General features: G+C 50.6%; 1 protein-coding gene across 1 annotated transcript; it reads left to right on the top strand.

Moving 5' to 3' along the window:
- Positions 1 to 13,111: 13,111 nt before the first annotated feature.
- Positions 13,112 to 16,026, top strand: TFF1 (trefoil factor 1). Its single transcript, XM_036445813.2, has 3 exons — positions 13,112 to 13,254; positions 15,181 to 15,327; positions 15,773 to 16,026. The coding sequence occupies exons 1-3, from the start codon at positions 13,170 to 13,172 to the stop codon at positions 15,787 to 15,789; spliced, it is 249 nt and encodes an 82-aa protein (XP_036301706.1). The 5' UTR covers positions 13,112 to 13,169; the 3' UTR covers positions 15,790 to 16,026.
- Positions 16,027 to 17,135: the final 1,109 nt, after the last annotated feature.

Raw genomic sequence — 17,135 nt, 5'->3', positions numbered from 1 at the left:
GGCCACCTCACCGGCACGGCAGGCCCTGCGGCAAACAGAGCGGACGGTCACCTGTCATCAAGAGGCCAAAGGAGCCCTGGCCAGTTTGGCTCAGTGGATAGAGCGTCGGCCTGCGGACTCAAGGATCCTGGGTCTGATTCCGGTCAAGGGCACGTACCTTGGTTGCGCGCACGTCCCCAGCAGGGGTTGTGCAGGAGGCAGCTGATTGATGTTTTTCTCTCATTGATATTTCTAGCTCTCTATCCCTCTCCCTTCCTCTCTGTAAAAATCAATAAAATATATATATTTAAAAAAAAAAAAAGAGGCCAAAGGAGCCCTGGCCGGGGGTGCTCGGTTGGTGGAGCATCATCCGATGCCCTGAGAGGTCCTAGTTCAGTTCCTGGTCAGGGCACATGCCCGGGTTGTGGGCTCGATCCCCTGCAGGGGGGCATGCAGGAGGCAGCCAATGGATAGTTCTCTCACATCGGTGTTTCTCTTTCTCCTTTTCTCTCTTACTAAATCAATTAAAAACATATTTAAAAAAATACCTATTTATTTTTTTTAAAAGAGACCCAAAAGCTTCCCCACCTCTCTGCAGAGCCCCTTAGCCTCCCAGGCACCTGCAGCATTAGAGAAGCTTCCTGTTACCCACTCAGCCGCAGCCCCCATTGCACACAGGGTGGCGCTTTCTCACAGACGGATTCACGAGGAGGTACACACTCTCCTTTGCCTGGAGGCAGCCATGGGGAACACGGCGAGTCTCTCAGCAGCATGGGCCGAGGTGCTTGGGGAGGGAAAGCGCTCCCCCCCCCCCCCCCCCCCCCCCCCGGGAAGTCTGAGACTGAGAGAGGGCTGGAGGATGTAAGGGAGGGAACAGCATTTGGCAATGGTATTTGGATGCACCGCCGAGTCAGAGTCCCTGCACAGACTTCTGTGTGCGTCTGCACGGCGGGGGGCGGAGCTCAGCATCCACTCCTGGGAGTTGATTCAAAATTCCAACGCACACTCAGGAATGTGAGCTGTGTTTTGTTGGTTTTGCTCTGCAGTTGTTAACGCATTAACCTCCCTCCTCTCCTTCTTGAACCCTCTGGTTGCTGTGATTTATTTTATTTTTTAAAATTTTTTATTTTATTGATTTTTACAGAGAGGATGGGAGATGGATAGAGAGTTAGAAACATCGATGAGGGAGAAACGTCGATCAGCTGCCTCCTGCACACCCCCTACTTGGGGATGTGCCCGCAACCAAGGTACATGCCCTTGACCAGAATCAAAGCTGACTTCAGTCCTCAGACCGATGCTCTATCCACTGAGCCCAAGCTGTTAGGGCTAGTTGCTGTAATTTAATTTAGGGCATCTTCTCACACCAGAGGGAAAGACAAGGGAGATGATGAGATCGGATCAGGGACGGTGGTCCCTGGGTCCAGATGGTTACTGATCATCACACCCACCCCCAGAGCCTTCCTCAAAAGGAAACCCAGGAACTTGCCACATCTGGCCACCAGGTGAAGCTCTGGGGAGAGCAGCCATGCCCGCTCCATCCTCCTGGTCCCTGGAAAGTTCTGGATTGTTTCCCAGGCTGGGGGCACTGCCTCCTGGCCTGTGACCTTGGTCCTGCACCCCACCGTCCTCTTGGCTCACTAGAGCTTCCCATGGGGAAGAACATGGGGAACTGTGGAGGGCTGCTCGCTGCCAGGCCACTCCTGCAGGTGCCCCCTGAGTCACAGCCAGCTGCAGGGAGCAGGTGAAGCTGCAGGCTGGTGTCAGGGCCCCAAGGCAAGAGTCCAGAGTCTTCCCCCAGCACCGCCCCCCTGGCACCCCATGAGTGTCAGGCCTGTGGCTGGAATCGTGAGAACAGCCTGGCTTCTCCATGGCTCAGAAGGGAGCTCCTCCATGAGGCCCTGGGTAAGGGGGTGGAGGTGTTATCTTCTCAGTTCAGGCCCTGGGGGAGGGCGGTGTAGACACTTCCGGGCACATTCCCACTCCTCCAGGACAGGGGTCATCGCTAGCCACACACTTGGCTGTTGAGAAAAAAAATAATAACCATGAAAACGATTTTTAAGGTTGTGCTTGGTGTAGGTCGTCATAAGAACTGTGATTTCGGAAACATTCTTATCGGGCGTTTTCAACTGAACTTTTTATAGCTGTAGAGTCACGTGCTGTCATAAGGAACAATGCACAGAGAGGTCTCACAAACTTTGTTCTGTTTTCCCTGATGATAACATTTTGTGAAACTAGAGTACAGTATACCAGCAGGATATTGACAATGATAAGTTCTACTGACTTACTCAGATTTCTACAGTTTTACTTGTATTTGTGTGTGAGTGTATGTGCCTGCATGTATGTGTCTGGTGTGTGCATCTGTGTGTGTGTGTGTCTGTGTCTATATTTATGCCTTAGTGTGTGTCTGTGTGTATGTGTCTGAGTGTGTGCCTATGTGAATGTGTATGTGTGTATCTATGCCTTAGTGTGTGTCTGTGTGTATGTGTTTGAGTGTGTGTGTGTGTGTGTGTGTGTGTTGAGGAACAAAAATTAACTGTTTATTTGTTAAAGAGTAGGGAAATAGCCACAATTCATAAAACAATAAAATAGGCAAAGGATATGAACAGACCTTTTAGTAAGAAGATATACAGATGGCAAATAAACACCTGACAAAAACGCTCAATGTTTTAAAACTCAAAGCCACTGCTTGCTTATTAAAAGGGTAAATTCAAAAGATTGACTTGCCAAGTATTGGCAATGATGTGGCAGAAATGGAACTTACACACTCCTGGTGGGTATGCAAAAGGGAATAGTCATTTTAGATCACAGTTTAGAAGTTTTTAATAAGTTAAATATGAACCTCTCTTATGACTGTCCTTTGTGTGTGTGTGTTTATGTGTATGTCTGTGTGTGTGTGAGTGTCTGTCTGTGTAGTTTTCAAGAAATTAGTCCATTTCTTCCAAGTTGTCAAATTTATGACAGTAAACTTCTTCATTATATTTTCTTATTATCCTCTGGTGTCTGTAGGGTCTGAACTGATCTCTCCTGTTTCATTTCTAATATCATTAGTCTCTTTTTACTTTTAATTTTTGTCAGTTTTGCTATTGATTTGTCAATTTTATTGATTTTTTTCCAAAAAACTAGACTTTCTGTTTTAATTATTATTTTTTATTGTTTTCCTATTTTTCAATTTCATTCATTTTTATTCTTATCTTCATTCTCAATGCTTTGGGTTTATTTTGCTAATTTTTCAAGGTTAAAAATTTAAGTTTTTTATTTGAGACCTTTTCTCATTTCCAATGTAAGTTAATGCAATAAATATTTCTCTCCCCACTGCATTAGCCAAGTCTCACAAATTCTTGACTTAAGACAATAATTCCTTTTCATCCAGGTCTGCCTATTTTGAAATTTCTTCATGTGTGTGTGTGTGTGCCTCTATGTGTGTGTCTGAAACTCGCTTTTGCTCTGAGTATTACTGAGTTTCGCCATGCTTAGAGATTTTCCTGCTGTCTATTCCTGATGGCTCGTCTTATTGAATTGTGGTCAGAGAACACACTCTGTGTGGTTTCAGTTCTTTTAGATTTGTTGAGATTTATTTCATGGCCCAGGGTATGGTCTGTGTTGATAAATGTACAGGGCACTTAGAAACAAAGGCGTATTCTGCTGTCGGGTGAAATGCCCTGTAAACACCAGGTGGGCTCTGCTGGCTGCAGTGAGGGCTGGTCTCTTGTGTCCTTGCTGATGTTGTCTAGAAGCCCCAGCAGGGCCTGGGAGGAGGTGTCGATGTCTCCACTACAATCGTGGCCTTGCCTAGCCCCCCTTCAGCTCGATCAGTCTCTGTTTCGTGTATTTTGGTGTTTTGCTGTTTGGTAAGGACAAATACTTTTGAAATTAACTATATATATATATATATATATATATATATATATATATTGATTTTTTAACAGAGAGAAAGGGAGAAGGATAGAGAGTTAGAAGCATCGATGAGAGAGAAACATTGATCAGCTGCTTTCTGCACATCTCCTACTGGGGATGTGCCCACAACTCACGTACATGCCCTTGACCGGAATCGAACCTGGGACCTTTCAGTCTGCAGACCGATGCTCTATCCACTGAGCCAAACCAGTCAGGGCCTTTTGAAATGTTTAAAGGCAAAAACAATTCCTTGAAAGCCATGCCATTGTCTTGAACATGTGGTCCTTCTATGGGAAAGTGGGAAAGACTGAGGACAGAGCTGCAAAGCAGCAGCTTGAATGCCCCGTCAGACACTAAAGATCCATGGCACCAGCTTTCTAAAGGAGGGTTTGGAAGTGAATGTCACAGGCCCAGGAGTAGAATGTCACAGATGTAGAGGCCATTCCCTGCCACGTGCATGGAGATGTCTCACGTGGGGCCCCGGGCTGGACGGCTGTCAGCCCCGCAGCTCCCAGCCCCATGTGAGAATGCAAGAGAGAATAATATGGGGAGGACCTTGATTTCTTACGATTTATTTTTAAAAATGGAGCCACTCACTTATAGGTAGCTGGAGACCATGGGGACGGCTGCTGAATGGCACAGGCTGGCTCTTACGTTGTGTGGCGATGTGTTGGGTTTGTGATTGACACTTGAGTCATTAGGATGAAGACTGTTTCGAGGTGAATATGTGGTTTGCATTGCTAAGGGAGGCAGCACCGCCCGGAATAAACAGCAAACGAAGGGCAGGACGAAGAAGCCTGGGCTCTCCCCATCTCTGAGCGACCACAGGGCTCGGGTATTAACCTCACCCCGCGCCGCAGAGCCCTCCTCTCCAACCTGCACTGGGCAGAGTTATGGAGAGGGCAGGTCCCTTGTTAGGGCACCATTTCTGTCCTTTCTCTTGGCATAAGCTCCAGGAGCGGCTCCAGTGACGGGGGTGGCAGGAACGTTTTCGGTTCTGTCTCCAGCAGACGTGAGGTTTGCGCAGAAGCTGGGACACTGACAGACATGGACTCGGACAGGTGGTTATTCCACAACCTTCTGCCGGGGCCACCCCTGTCATCGGGCCTCTGTCCTCAGGAAGGCACTGCGCAGCAGGATCACAAGACCAGCTGATGAGATAGGATCTATCCTGAGAATCATCATCCTTTATGCACCCTTACCCAAACGGTGGACCATCCGGTTTGCCTGAGTTCTAGAGCCCAGCTCTCAGCAACCTTAGAAAGAGTAAATGAAAAGGAAGACGTGAATGAAAGGTACAAAACAGAAGTAGAGTTCAGGGAGGATCTTTAGAGGGGGATGGTGGAGTTCACAGCCTTTGCTCAGGGAGTGAGTCTCCCTGTGGGTCAGTAGTGACTGTTCACTAATCCAGCGGGCACGGGCCTCGGCCCCTGGGACCTGTAACCTAGAGCAGTACAGGGACTGCCAACTGCCATCCCGGGGAAGTGCTGGGTAATTTACCTGTAATTCTTCTTGTCCTTTTCTCAGCTGGATCGCTCCCATGGTGCAGGCCAGGCAGAAACGCCCCATGCCTTAATTAAAGACTGTAGCCCCTGGTGGTTTGGCTCAGCTGATAGAGCATTGGCCTGTGGACTAAAAGGTCCCAGGTTCTATTCCGTTCAAGGGTACATGCAGGGTTGCACGCTCAATCCCCAGTAGGGGGCGTGCAGGAGGCAGCCAATCAGTGATTCTCTCTCATCATTGATGTTTCTATCGGCTAACGCTCTTTCCACTGAGCCAAACCAGTTTCCGCTGACGTTTCTATTTCTTTTTTTAAATATATTTTATTGATTTTTTTTTACAGAGAGAAAGGAGAGAGAGAATTAGAAACATCGATAAGAGAGAAACATTTATCAGCTGCCCTCCTGCACATCTCCTACCGGGGATGTACCCACAACCAAGGTACATGCCCTTGACGGGAATCGAACCTGGGACCTTTCAGTCTTCAGGCTGACGTTCTATCCACTGAGCCAAACCGCTTTCCGCTGACGTTTCTATTTCTTTCTCCCCTCTCCCTTCCTCTCTGAAATCAATAAAAAATATATTAAAAAAAATAAGAACTGTACCCACACCTATGCCGGGGGTAGACATGGATTGAAATGGACCAAAGAACCACATCAAAGGGATCCATTGGGTGGGGGTGGGGGGCGAATGCAGGAGGGAGCGTGATGGGTGATGGGAGCAGGAGACAGGGCTGGACGGGGCAGTGCTCACAGACAGGAGAGAGGAAGCACTGGGGCCCGCGGGAGGGAGGAAGGTGGCAGTCAGCATCACGGGAGAGGAGGGGGCTGGCCAGTGTACTCACCTCGGGACTGAGATACAGAGGAGTGGGGAGGTGCGGTGCCCACACTGACCCGAGGCTCTGTGGACCCCAGGCCAGGAATGAGCAGGTGAATTCCACGCTCACCTGCTGGGAGGGACAAGGCTTTGTTCAGACCTGGGGTACCGAGCAGAGTTTGGAGGGTTAAGTAACTGCAGGTTGGCAGAGTCAGGAACGGCTTGGAGGTGAGGAATTAGGTGTCTGCGTGCCCCGTCTCTCTTCCTCCCTTTAAATTCCCAGGACCCACCGTTAGGACTTGACAGTGGTTTGGGAGCCAAAAGGCTGGGGAAGCGTGAGCTGGGGTGAGTCCAGGAGGAGTGTGGAGGGGCTGTGTGTGTGTGGGGGGATTCCCTGTTTCTACCACTTCTGCACCCAGAGGTGTCCTGGGCCCTTCCTGGGCAAGTCTGCACCTCGCCAGCATGCCCCAAATGGGCGTCTGGAACAGGCTGGGTGGGACGAGGACTCCATGGGTGGGCGTGGGCGGCTTCGATCCGGGGCTGCTGAAATCTAAGCGATAACAGGCAGCTCACACCAGCCCCACTCCCGTGTTTAACTTCAGGGAAGGTATGAGGAAGCAGGTCATGGGGCAGGCACGTCAGTGAGGCGTGGCCCGAGCACAACCCCTCTAAGGTCAAATACCCGCTCCATGACCGCCTCCTGACTCACTGACGGGGCGGCAGGGGAACACTCCTCGTTCTCTCTCTCTTTTTTGGGGGGGTGGGGGTGGGGGCAGCAAAATCATTACATTTTATTTTAAAAACACAATATTTTTCAGTTGCAATAATAATTCCTCACTATAGAAACATTTCGGTAACTAGGAGGACAGAGACCAAGGAAACCGGTGTGACATCCTTGCACCCCTTGGAGCCACCCCCTGGGGTAGCTTCTTTTTTTTCTCTCTCTCTTTCCTGCTGAGTTGTTTGTAAACCTGGTCCTGTTCTTTCTCACTTAACACGGCAGCAGGAGCGTTCCCAGGCTCTCACAGACTCCACTGAGCTTTGCATTTCATCACGCGTTCTCAACCCAACATTCTCCACAATTGTTTGCGATTCCCAAGATTTCTTTTGGGGACATCTTTAGGCAGGATGATCTGTCTGTGTTTGGGACTCTTTCTTGAGGGCACCCTTTCTCTTCCCCTCCCTCCTCCCTGGAAGGAGATTTACCGGGTCCGAGCGTGTGCTCTTTCTCGGACCCTTGCTTCTAGGCCCCTGCTGATCACCATGACAGCAGGCGCCCATTGCCACCATGAGTGCAGGCTCTGTTTGCCTGACTTTCATGGCATGAACTCTTCTGATTAAAAATCAAAATCTGACAATTTCTTTGACTGGCACATTGTTGCTACCTTAAATGATTTCTTTGATTGCTAATAGTTTTTTCCTATTTCCTATAATTTTGTAATTCCACGTTCATGCTCTTTGCCTCTATCGATTCGAGTTCCAGGGTTTGAAAACTCAACTTGTGTGAGTTCTTTATATTTCAAAGATTTTAAACCTTTGTTCATCATTCAGGGGTCCTCAAACTTTTTAAAGTGGGGGCCAGATCACGGTCCCTCAGAGAGCTGGAGGGCCGGACTATATGAACTACTAATTCCTACTGTAACATCTCGGCTGCGCTCACTGCCCAGAAAACCTGGCGGGCCGGATCAGACTCCTCTGCGGGCCACATGTGGCCCGCGGGCCATAGTTTGAAGATAAGCATTTTACAGTTGAAGAAGTTTAAAATATGTTACATAGTTAAATTTGCTCTCTACCTACATGTGTAATATACATTTAGGTGATTTCTGGAATTCTGTTATTTCTGTTATCTATTGATTCCAAGGCTTAGAAATACCTATGTCGTCCAGAAATTAGTTAAGTACTTACTGCTACTTCCTTTAATTGATGTAAAACAGTGGCTATAGCAACTGCTCTGGTTGTTGGTCAGAAGGTCAGAGTTGGTGGCCACAGCCCCTTCCCATTCATGCGCTGCTTCAGCTGGGCGTGGTCATTTGCCTGGTGACAGTGGGCCAGATCTTCACATCTATGGGCTCTGGGTCCTTGTGTGGTCTGATGTGTATCGAGGTGCCTCCATTTTCATTGTCCAGGACGTCTGGTGAGAAAGCATGCACAGAAGCCCCAGTGACCCCCTGGGGCATCGCCCTCCTCATCCCCACGGCAGAGCAGGGACAGCTTCCTTCTGCTCCTAGGACCAGTCCCTCCAGGGGACATGCCTCCTCTGACTGCTGGTTCACAGGCGTGAGCGCAGTCTCCGCTGCCAGTCCGGTTTCCACGTGGAAGCCAGCCTCTCTCAGACCAGCAGCGCTCCGATTCGTAAAACCAGGGCCATGGGATGGGAAGCAAACTTCCTCCAGCAGTAACTTCCTTTAGTATGAGGAACGCCACTCCTTCATCCGTGGTGTGCTTTCTGGACATGGGCACTTTGGTTTAAGGCAGTGGCCGGCAAACTCGTTAGTCAACAGAGCCAAATATCAGCAGTACAATGATTGAAATTTCTTTTGAGAGCCACATTTTTTAAACTTAAACTACCGTATATAGGTAGGTACATTATTATTAACTTAATTAGGGTCCTCCTTCAATCGCACTGTATGTGCGTGCCTGCAGTGGTATTTTGTGGAAGAGCCACACTCAAGGTGCCAAAGAGCCGCATGTGGCTCAGGAGCCGAGGTTTGCCAACCACTGGTTTAAGGCATGTGCCGAATGGGAACACACCCCCTGGCGGTGGAGCAGACGAGTCCATCATTCCATCAAGCTATCTGCTCTTGGGTGTTGGGCCTGTAGGAAGGCCACTGAATTGCTGGCCAGTGTTAGATTTCCTGGCCCTGAATGTGTTTGCTGCATCCCAGGCTCAGGATATGCACTCTGCAGACTCACAGTGCCGTCTGCCAGCAGCTGCGGCTCAGAGGGAGGGCATGTACAGACCCAGGCCTTCCATGCCACCCCTCTGTGTGGAAACGCTCTCATGGAACCAGCCTGCCCCCAGGCTGCCAGCCACTGCTCCTGGGCACGATGCCACATCCAGGATCATGCCCCAGCCCCTGCTGTTGACAGGATGGGAACTCCGAAGTGGAGTCAATTACTATGAGGAGAAACTCATGGTATTGAGCCTGTGCCACTGTCCCCACTTTCCACATGGCGCCGTGATGCCTTCACATTCACAGGATTTGAATTGAGTCCTGGCTGACCCCTTGACGGCAGCCTGAGCGCCCGAGAATCCCGCTAAGCTGTCACCAAGTCCCCGACACACAGGAACTGCGAGACAGTGTTTCTTGTTTTATTTTTTATTTATTTATTTTTTAAAAAATGAATCTTTATTGTTCATATTGTTACAGAAGTTCCCGCCGGGACTAGTTTGGCTCAGTGGTAGGGCGTTCGCCTGCGGACTGAAAGGTCCCGGGTTCGATTCCGGTCAAGGGCATGTATCATGGTTGTGGGCACATCCCCAGTAGGGGGTGTGCAAGAGGCAGCTAATTGATGATTCTCTCTCATCGATGTTTCTAACTCTCTATTCCTCTCTCCTCCTCTCTGTGAAAAATCAATAAAATATATTATAAAAAAAAAAAGTTCCTAATTTCCTCCCCCTCCACCAGGTTCCCACCCCACCCTCTGCCCTTTCCCCACCCCACATTGTCCTCATCCATAGGTGCACAGTTTTGTTCAGTCTCTTCCTGCACCGTCCCCCCCATCTTTTCTCCGAGAATCATCATTCCACTCCCCTTCCATACTTCTGATTCTATTATATTCAACAGTTAATATTGTTCATCAGGTTTTTTAATTCCCTTGGTTTTTAGATTCTCCTGTTGATAGTTACATATTTGTTGTTCATAATTTTTATCTTTATTTTCTTCCTCTTTCTAAAGAACCCCCTTCAGCAAGTCATATAATTCTGGTTTGGGGGTGATGAGCTCCTTTAGCTTTTTTTTATTTGTGAAGCTCTTTATCTGGCCTTCGATTCTGAGCGATAGCTTTGCTGGGTAGAGTATTTTTGGCTGTAGGTTCTTGTTATTCATCACCTTGAATATTTCTTGCCATTCCCGTCTGGCCTGCATGGTTTCTGTTGAGAAATCAGCTGACAATCGTATGAAATCAGCTGCAATCGTATGAGTGCTCCTTTTTTGTTTTAAATCGCTAAGTTTTGGGGTCATTTGTCATATGGCGACGGAGAACTAATTCGGAATCTGCTGTTTTTCGTCTCGGACTTCACCAAGGTGCCACACAATGCCGATGTCTGCTGTGGATACGTCACAAACTGCTCAAACTTCTGGGCCCACGTGGCAGGGTGTCTTGCGTGACAGCCTGGACCACTTTCTGCAGAGCCATTTATTACTCTGACTCCACTCAAAATTTCAAACTTCATCGGCAGCCTGGTAAATGAGCCAGTACCGCCCGTTCAAATGTAGTCTGTGTTATCTCCCAGGCCAGAGAGGCCCATGAGCATGTACTGGGGTGAGCGGCACAGGTGCAGACATCCGTCTTTCCCTTCAGAGAGGATAGGTATGTCCATTCAAGGACCAGGGTCCTGGACCTGCGCCGCTCCAAGCTCTGACATGCTACTCTGAGGCATCCTACTTCCTGTTTCCCAAATCCAGTTAACACAGCAGCAGGTCTGCAACGTAACAGGCCGAAAGGATGTGTAGCAAAATGTTCAAGGTCTCTCCTGAGGGCGCAGTCATGACACAACCCCGAGCCCACATCGTAATGGTTTATTGCTGTCCCTGCCATGAGGAGGCAAAATACACCTGGTCATCTTTTCAGAAAGGAGGGGAGAAGCAAACGTTTTCTAGGTCAATAGCTGCATATCAGGTGCCAGGGGGTTTGCTCCGGGAACGACCTCACACCCAGCCCCCTGGCTGCAGGTGCCACCCCCACCCCCTTGATGAAATGTGTGAGACTTTGTGCACAGGGCTTGACAAGCGACAGTCTGTGGGCCAGATCCTGCCTGTGGCCTGCTTTTGTACGACCTGCAAACCAAGAATGATTTGTGCATTTTTCAAAGGTGGCAAAAATAAAACAGGGAGGATGTGGCCAAGGCCAAGAGTGGCCCATCAAGCTTGAAATAACGACTGCCTGGACATTTACCGTGAACCATCCTGTGCTGCCCCTGCCCCACAGAGGTGAGGCCAGTGGGCGTGTGCAATGACCATAGCTGCAAGCTCAAGTCCTTGGTATTGGTTTCTGCAGGTCCCTCCTGGCCTGAGATGCTGGTTTTGGTTCACTGTCTTGGTGAGAGGGAATTCCACGGTAACATCCCTCACTCCAAGGTCCAGAGAAGCAATGCAGCTACTAAGTGTGTTTATCCTGGGCCTGGGGGGGGATCCCCAAGGGATGGGTGTGACCCTACTGGATCCAGTAGACGGACTTGGGCCAAGATGCCATCTCACACCTGAAATCCAATTTTTCTGTTTGATGAACCATGTGGGGTTTGGGCCTTTGAATATTAGTGTCAGTTCAGAGCTCGTATTTAATGGCCTTCAGAGTCACTATTTATTGACTTTCAGAAAGCCTAAGTATTCTTCTGTGTCCAGTGCACAGTCACCTGGTTGTATTAGTTTCCCAGGTCGGCTGTAAACAAAGCATCATAAACTGAATACACAACAGAAACTTGTCTCACACTTCTGGAAGGCAGAAGTTGGAGGTTAAGGTGCTACCAGGATTGGTTTCTTCTGTCCCAGATGGGATTAACTTTCCTCAGAGCCTAATCTCTCACTGAAGAAAAAAATATTCCTACTATCATCTATTCATCCATCCACCCATCCATCCATCCATCCATCCATATCCACCCACCCATCCATCCATTTATCCTTCAATGGATATTTGTTCAATAAGGCACCATTGTAGGTGCTGAGGCCACCTGAATGCACAGAGCAGACCAAGCCCCTGCATCAGGACCCTTCCATTCTACTGGGGGGAGGGGCAGTAATCAATAAACATGGCGCGTGAGGGGATCACTTCAGACATTCAAAGATAAAAATAAATAAATAAAAAAGAGCCATGACAGAGCAAGAGCCAGAGCAGGGCAGGGCCGCAGGGCAGGTGGGTGGAGGTGGCCCTGAGGAATCCCCTGGGAGGACGTGAGTGACTGACCCCACAGACAAGGGGAGAGGGGTCTGCCAGAGGGAAGAGCACCTCTACTTCATCGCTTTCCCAGTCTGCTCTTGTACATGCCACTTCCTTGTTAAAGGGGAATAAAAGTAAAGGATTAGTTTATATAATAAGTAACAATGCTCACTAGTTCCTGTGAGGAGGATGGCAGTGCCGACTGGGTCCTGAGTCCCTCTGCACAGGCTATGGGTCCTCCGTGAAGGACCTGAGAGTGCTCGGCTCACATGCGAAGTTGCCATGGAAATGTCTAACAAGACAGCACTAATGGAGGGAAGATGAAGTTTGGAGTTCAAGTCCTCTGGCGGGGAGGGGGAAGGCCTGCCATTCCCCTGCTCATCCTGCCCAGGTCAGCTTTCCCCCCTCCCCGGACTTGGATTCTCAAAACAGTTGGAAAGGTCAAGGCCTGCGGGCGGGCTCCTCTGCTCCTCCTCCTCCCTGAGTGGTGTGGCAGGGACCCCGGGAGCCACTGTTCACACAGCTGCGCCTTCCGTGGGCCATCTCTCTCTGTGAATCACTCCACAGTGAGTGTACTGTTGACATTAGCCGATACAGACCAGTGCACTGAGGAGACTCCCACGGATAAGAGCTGGGCGTTCTGAATCTCCAATCCCTCACCAAGATGACTACGAGACTCTGGTTTCCCTCTATCAGCAAACTCGTCCGTGTGGCTTGCCTGTGTTTAGAGAACACCTTTTTAATCAGTGGAGGACTGTGAGACCCTCCTTAGGCAAATGTTATCTAACACTCTTTCAGCAAACAGAGCCCAGGCTTAAAATCAAGGGCCCAGACAGATTCTCACCCCCGACTCGGAGTCTCCCAGGAGCAGTGAGGAGAAAGGCATGGCCACCATGGAGCCCAAAGTGATCTGTGTCCTGCTCATGGTCTTCTCGCTGGCCTTCAGCAGCCTGGCCCAGGTCCAGACCGGTAAGCAGCCCTCTTTCTGCTTCTTAGGGGGGCACTGGGCACAGAGAGGCAGCCCTGATGGCGGTCTTTGCTGCACAGTGTGTGGTTTTGAGCCAAGCATTGTTTTAGGCCCTTGAGAGGGGTTGGAAGGCAAAAGCAAGTGGCAGCAGCAGCGGGAGAAAGGGCCAGTGAGACCTTGGAGAACTGCCGTGAAAAAGTGGGTTCCTTGGTCGGCACTGTCTTCTGGTCCTGACGCCATGAGGCTGTTCTTGAACATCGTATTTTAAAGAGCAAGCGTTGATGTAGGGTGTATGAAAAGCACTTCTAAATGTCCCAGCCAAACCCTAGCCCAGGGAGTGGGACCACTCAAAAGTCTACACAGATGTCCAAGTGCCTACCCCACGGGTGGGCATCCCAAGACCCTCTCTAGGCCCCGTGCTCTGCAGAGCCCAAGCCACCTGCCCCATTGGCCTGCGTTCCATCAATATTGGTCCAATATTGGTTCCATCAATAGTTGCCCAGTGAGAGAGGGCACTGCTGCTTCCTTTGAATTTGTTTGTGTCTCAAGGCCTTTATCTTCAGAGTATGGTCAATTGTCTGTGATGTTTGCAAAAAGTGTTTTGTAAGCTACAAAGTGCTGAATCAACATTACTTGTTAATGTTAGAATGCATTGCTGGATTTCACAAAAGAATGCGTGTAGGTATCCTGCCCTCTCTGTCTAGTGGGAGTGTCCCACATCCAACTGTCTTTGGAGGAATTGTTTATCACGGAGTCAGATGCCCCAGGTCAAGGCCACCTGTGCCCACCTCTACCCTGAATCTCCATCCACCTGTCCTCTGACCAGCCTTTTTCTGTTCGACCTCCTTCCTTCTCTGCCCCTTCACTGCCGATGCTCCCACGGCCTCACTCCTCATCCTCCCTGCCTTCTCACTCCTGGCACACGGACATGTGCGCCTCTGAGCCCAGGGGACAGAACGGAGCTCCTCACCCTCCTATGCCCCCTCTCCCAGCTCCTTTCCCATCGCCTGCCTCAGCCTGCTGAGTTCACCTTCTCACAGCCTCTGGCCCCGAGGGCAAGTCCCACTGATCTTGCATCCAGACCATGTGGGAGCTGTCAGCTGGCCTGTCTGCCCTGGGGGCTTCCCCCATTGGGTCATCTCATCACCCCCTGGTGAAAGCTGTTGCTCTCAGGCTGCAACTGTGCACCCTTGCCCTTGACCTAGCTCCTCCCAGACCACCCACCTCAACCTCAGCATCGTCTCTGCACATGGACTTACACCTCCTTGAACACGCCTTGCTCTCCCCCTTCCCTCGCATTGACCACACTGCTCCCTCTGCGTGGAACACCCATTGCCCCATTCTGTCCCCTCCTACGGGAAGCACTCCTTGCTTTGCCCAGCCTCCTTGTCACTTGTCCCTTCTGTGCTTGACCTGAACACACTAGGATGGTCGCACTGTGCTGCTTTGTACATCTACTTGGCTTTCTCCTCCATTTGAGGTTGGTTTCTTAACAAGCATGTCTTCATTTTAATTTCACCACCACCTGGCACGGAGCCTGGCATGAGCTCGGTTTTTGAGGGATCTGCACTGCCTGTTTTTGCTGTGTCATCCTGTTCCTAGCACACGCAAATGGTTCATCAATAGACATAGTGATTGAGTAAATATGCTTAATAATAGTTAGTTGAAATTAATGAGCGAATGAACACATTGTCCAGGTAGGTGCAAGGTTACAGATTCCGGGCACCTTGCATTTTCCCTGAGGTGACGTGTTTACCTGCCAGGAAAGGAGGGCAGGTCTCCCTCTCGGACCCCGAGGCCTGGGTCTCCATCAGCGCGCCAGCCAGTTGCTGATTTAACTGGAGAACGAAGCAGGACGGGAGTGTGGATAGACACAGGGAGGAGTTCAGCCCCTGGCTGACCTTTGCCCCTGCCCCGTGTGATTTCAGAGACCTGCGTCATGTCCCCGAGCCAGAGAAAGAACTGTGGGTACCCAGGCGTCACGGCCAGCGAGTGCACAGCGAAGGGCTGCTGCTTTGACAGCACCGTCCGCGGGTACCCGTGGTGCTTCTTCCCGCTGAACGAAGTCCCAGAAGGTACGTCCCTGCCAACGCGGTGGGGCGGAGGGTGCGGAATGCGGGAGAAAACCCGCATGGGCCCTGGGGACTCTGTCCGCATGGCCAGCTGTGTTTTTGCCAGGATCGTGGCCATAGGGGCCTGGGGAGGAGTGGTGGAGCCTAAATCACCATGAATCCGGGTCTGAGGCAGAGGGGCAGGGCTGACAGACCGTTTGGGGAGGGACCCTGCCTTTTTCCTGGCTTTCCCCCACATCCGTACCCCAACGCTGTGAAGAGTCACCCCTCTGAGGCGGAGCTCGCTGGGTGGGAGGGCAAGGAATGGCAAAATATGAAGAAGGTCCATGTTTGCTAAAGAGTCTTCTCGTTGGTTCTTTCAAGTCAAAAACCCCCTGGAATTATTGCAAAGTGAGAGAACATCCTTATCCTCACTAACACATCTCTTCTCCCGCACCTTCCCTTTCAGAGGATTGTGGATTTTAGCCGCTCTCGGTGGGAGTCACGTCTACACTTAGAATGGACCCCCTTCCCCCCAGCTGCCGCTCAGCCTCGCCACCCCCCCCCACATCTTCAGCTTCTGTGTCTGAGCCTCATCTCACCGCATGGATTGACAGCTTTGATTTTTCCTGCTCAACATTGACCTGAAAATTAAAAGAGACGAATGCTACTTTGTGCTTTTAGTTCTTCTAAAAAAATAAAAATGATTTTCTTTTCTTTCAAGGCTTCTTGTCATGGGTTATACACTAATCACTGTCTGGGGTGAGAGCTGATGGGTGGGTGAGAGGAGGATGTGGCCACTGGGTTGCAGAAGTTGCCTCAGTTGCTATTAGCAACTGGGGTCCACCCAGAGGGCCCTTCACTGCAAAGTCTTCCAGAAGCACCTCCCAGGCACACCCTTGTCAAGTCATGAAAATAGGCACCAAATTCTATCAATGTTCCCCCAGAATTCATTGTGGGTGGCACACTGTCGCGTAGCAAAAACCACCCATAAATGTCTTCACTTCCCCCAGCCCCCAACCCCGCTCAGCACACAGACATGCTTCTGTCCCGTCATGGCCCAGCACCCTGCACAGGACTCAGAGCTGGTGCTTGCTCTCTGCCACACTGTCCTTCTGGAAACTCACAAAAACCCTGAAGAATTCCCACAGAGGAATGCAGCTGACGGGAGGGGGAGAGGCCTGGATGGAGAGCGAACAGAAGGCGAGGCAGTGGCCGTGCCCCACGGGGTCTGGAACAAGATGCTCAGAGGGTGCTAGGAGCAGGCCCCGTGTCATCCTCCTCGGCCGCCCACACATGTCCGTGGACCTACCGCACTCACTCACGTTTTGGGGGTCAGTGGAGCTGCTGAATGCTGGGTGTGGTGACAGGTGGGGTAGGTGGACCCGAGGGGACAGAGGCCCTGAGTGACGTGCCACTTCCTTTTCATGGCCAGAGCAGGTGGGGTGGGATAAGAGAGGAGGAAGTTGGGGAGAAAAGGCCCCAAAAGAAGGAGACATTTCCTCCTCACGCCCAGGAATACAGGCACAGAACCTGCCCCGGCCAGCCCCTCGCACAGCAGCCCCTCACCCACGGTGCATCCCCCCTTCAATGCCCCATGGTGATCATCTCAGGGTAGGGGGACCTGGAGGGGGATATCACACCACATTCCTACCCATGTCTCTCTACAGCCATGAGCACACGGGCTGTAACACCTCGGCTGCGCTCACTGCCCAAAAAACCTGGCGGGCCGGATCTGACTCCTCTGCAGGCAGCATGTGGCCCGCGGGCCGTAGTTTGAAGACGCTTGCGTCTAAGGGTCAGAGCTAATTATTAGATGCTGGTAGTTGAAG

This window comes from Pipistrellus kuhlii, unplaced genomic scaffold (assembly GCF_014108245.1).
Source record: "Pipistrellus kuhlii isolate mPipKuh1 unplaced genomic scaffold, mPipKuh1.p scaffold_m20_p_2, whole genome shotgun sequence".
NCBI lineage: Eukaryota > Metazoa > Chordata > Mammalia > Chiroptera > Vespertilionidae > Pipistrellus > Pipistrellus kuhlii.
Note: the sequence above shows the minus strand (reverse complement) of the source record. Positions and strands in the feature narration are given on the sequence as shown.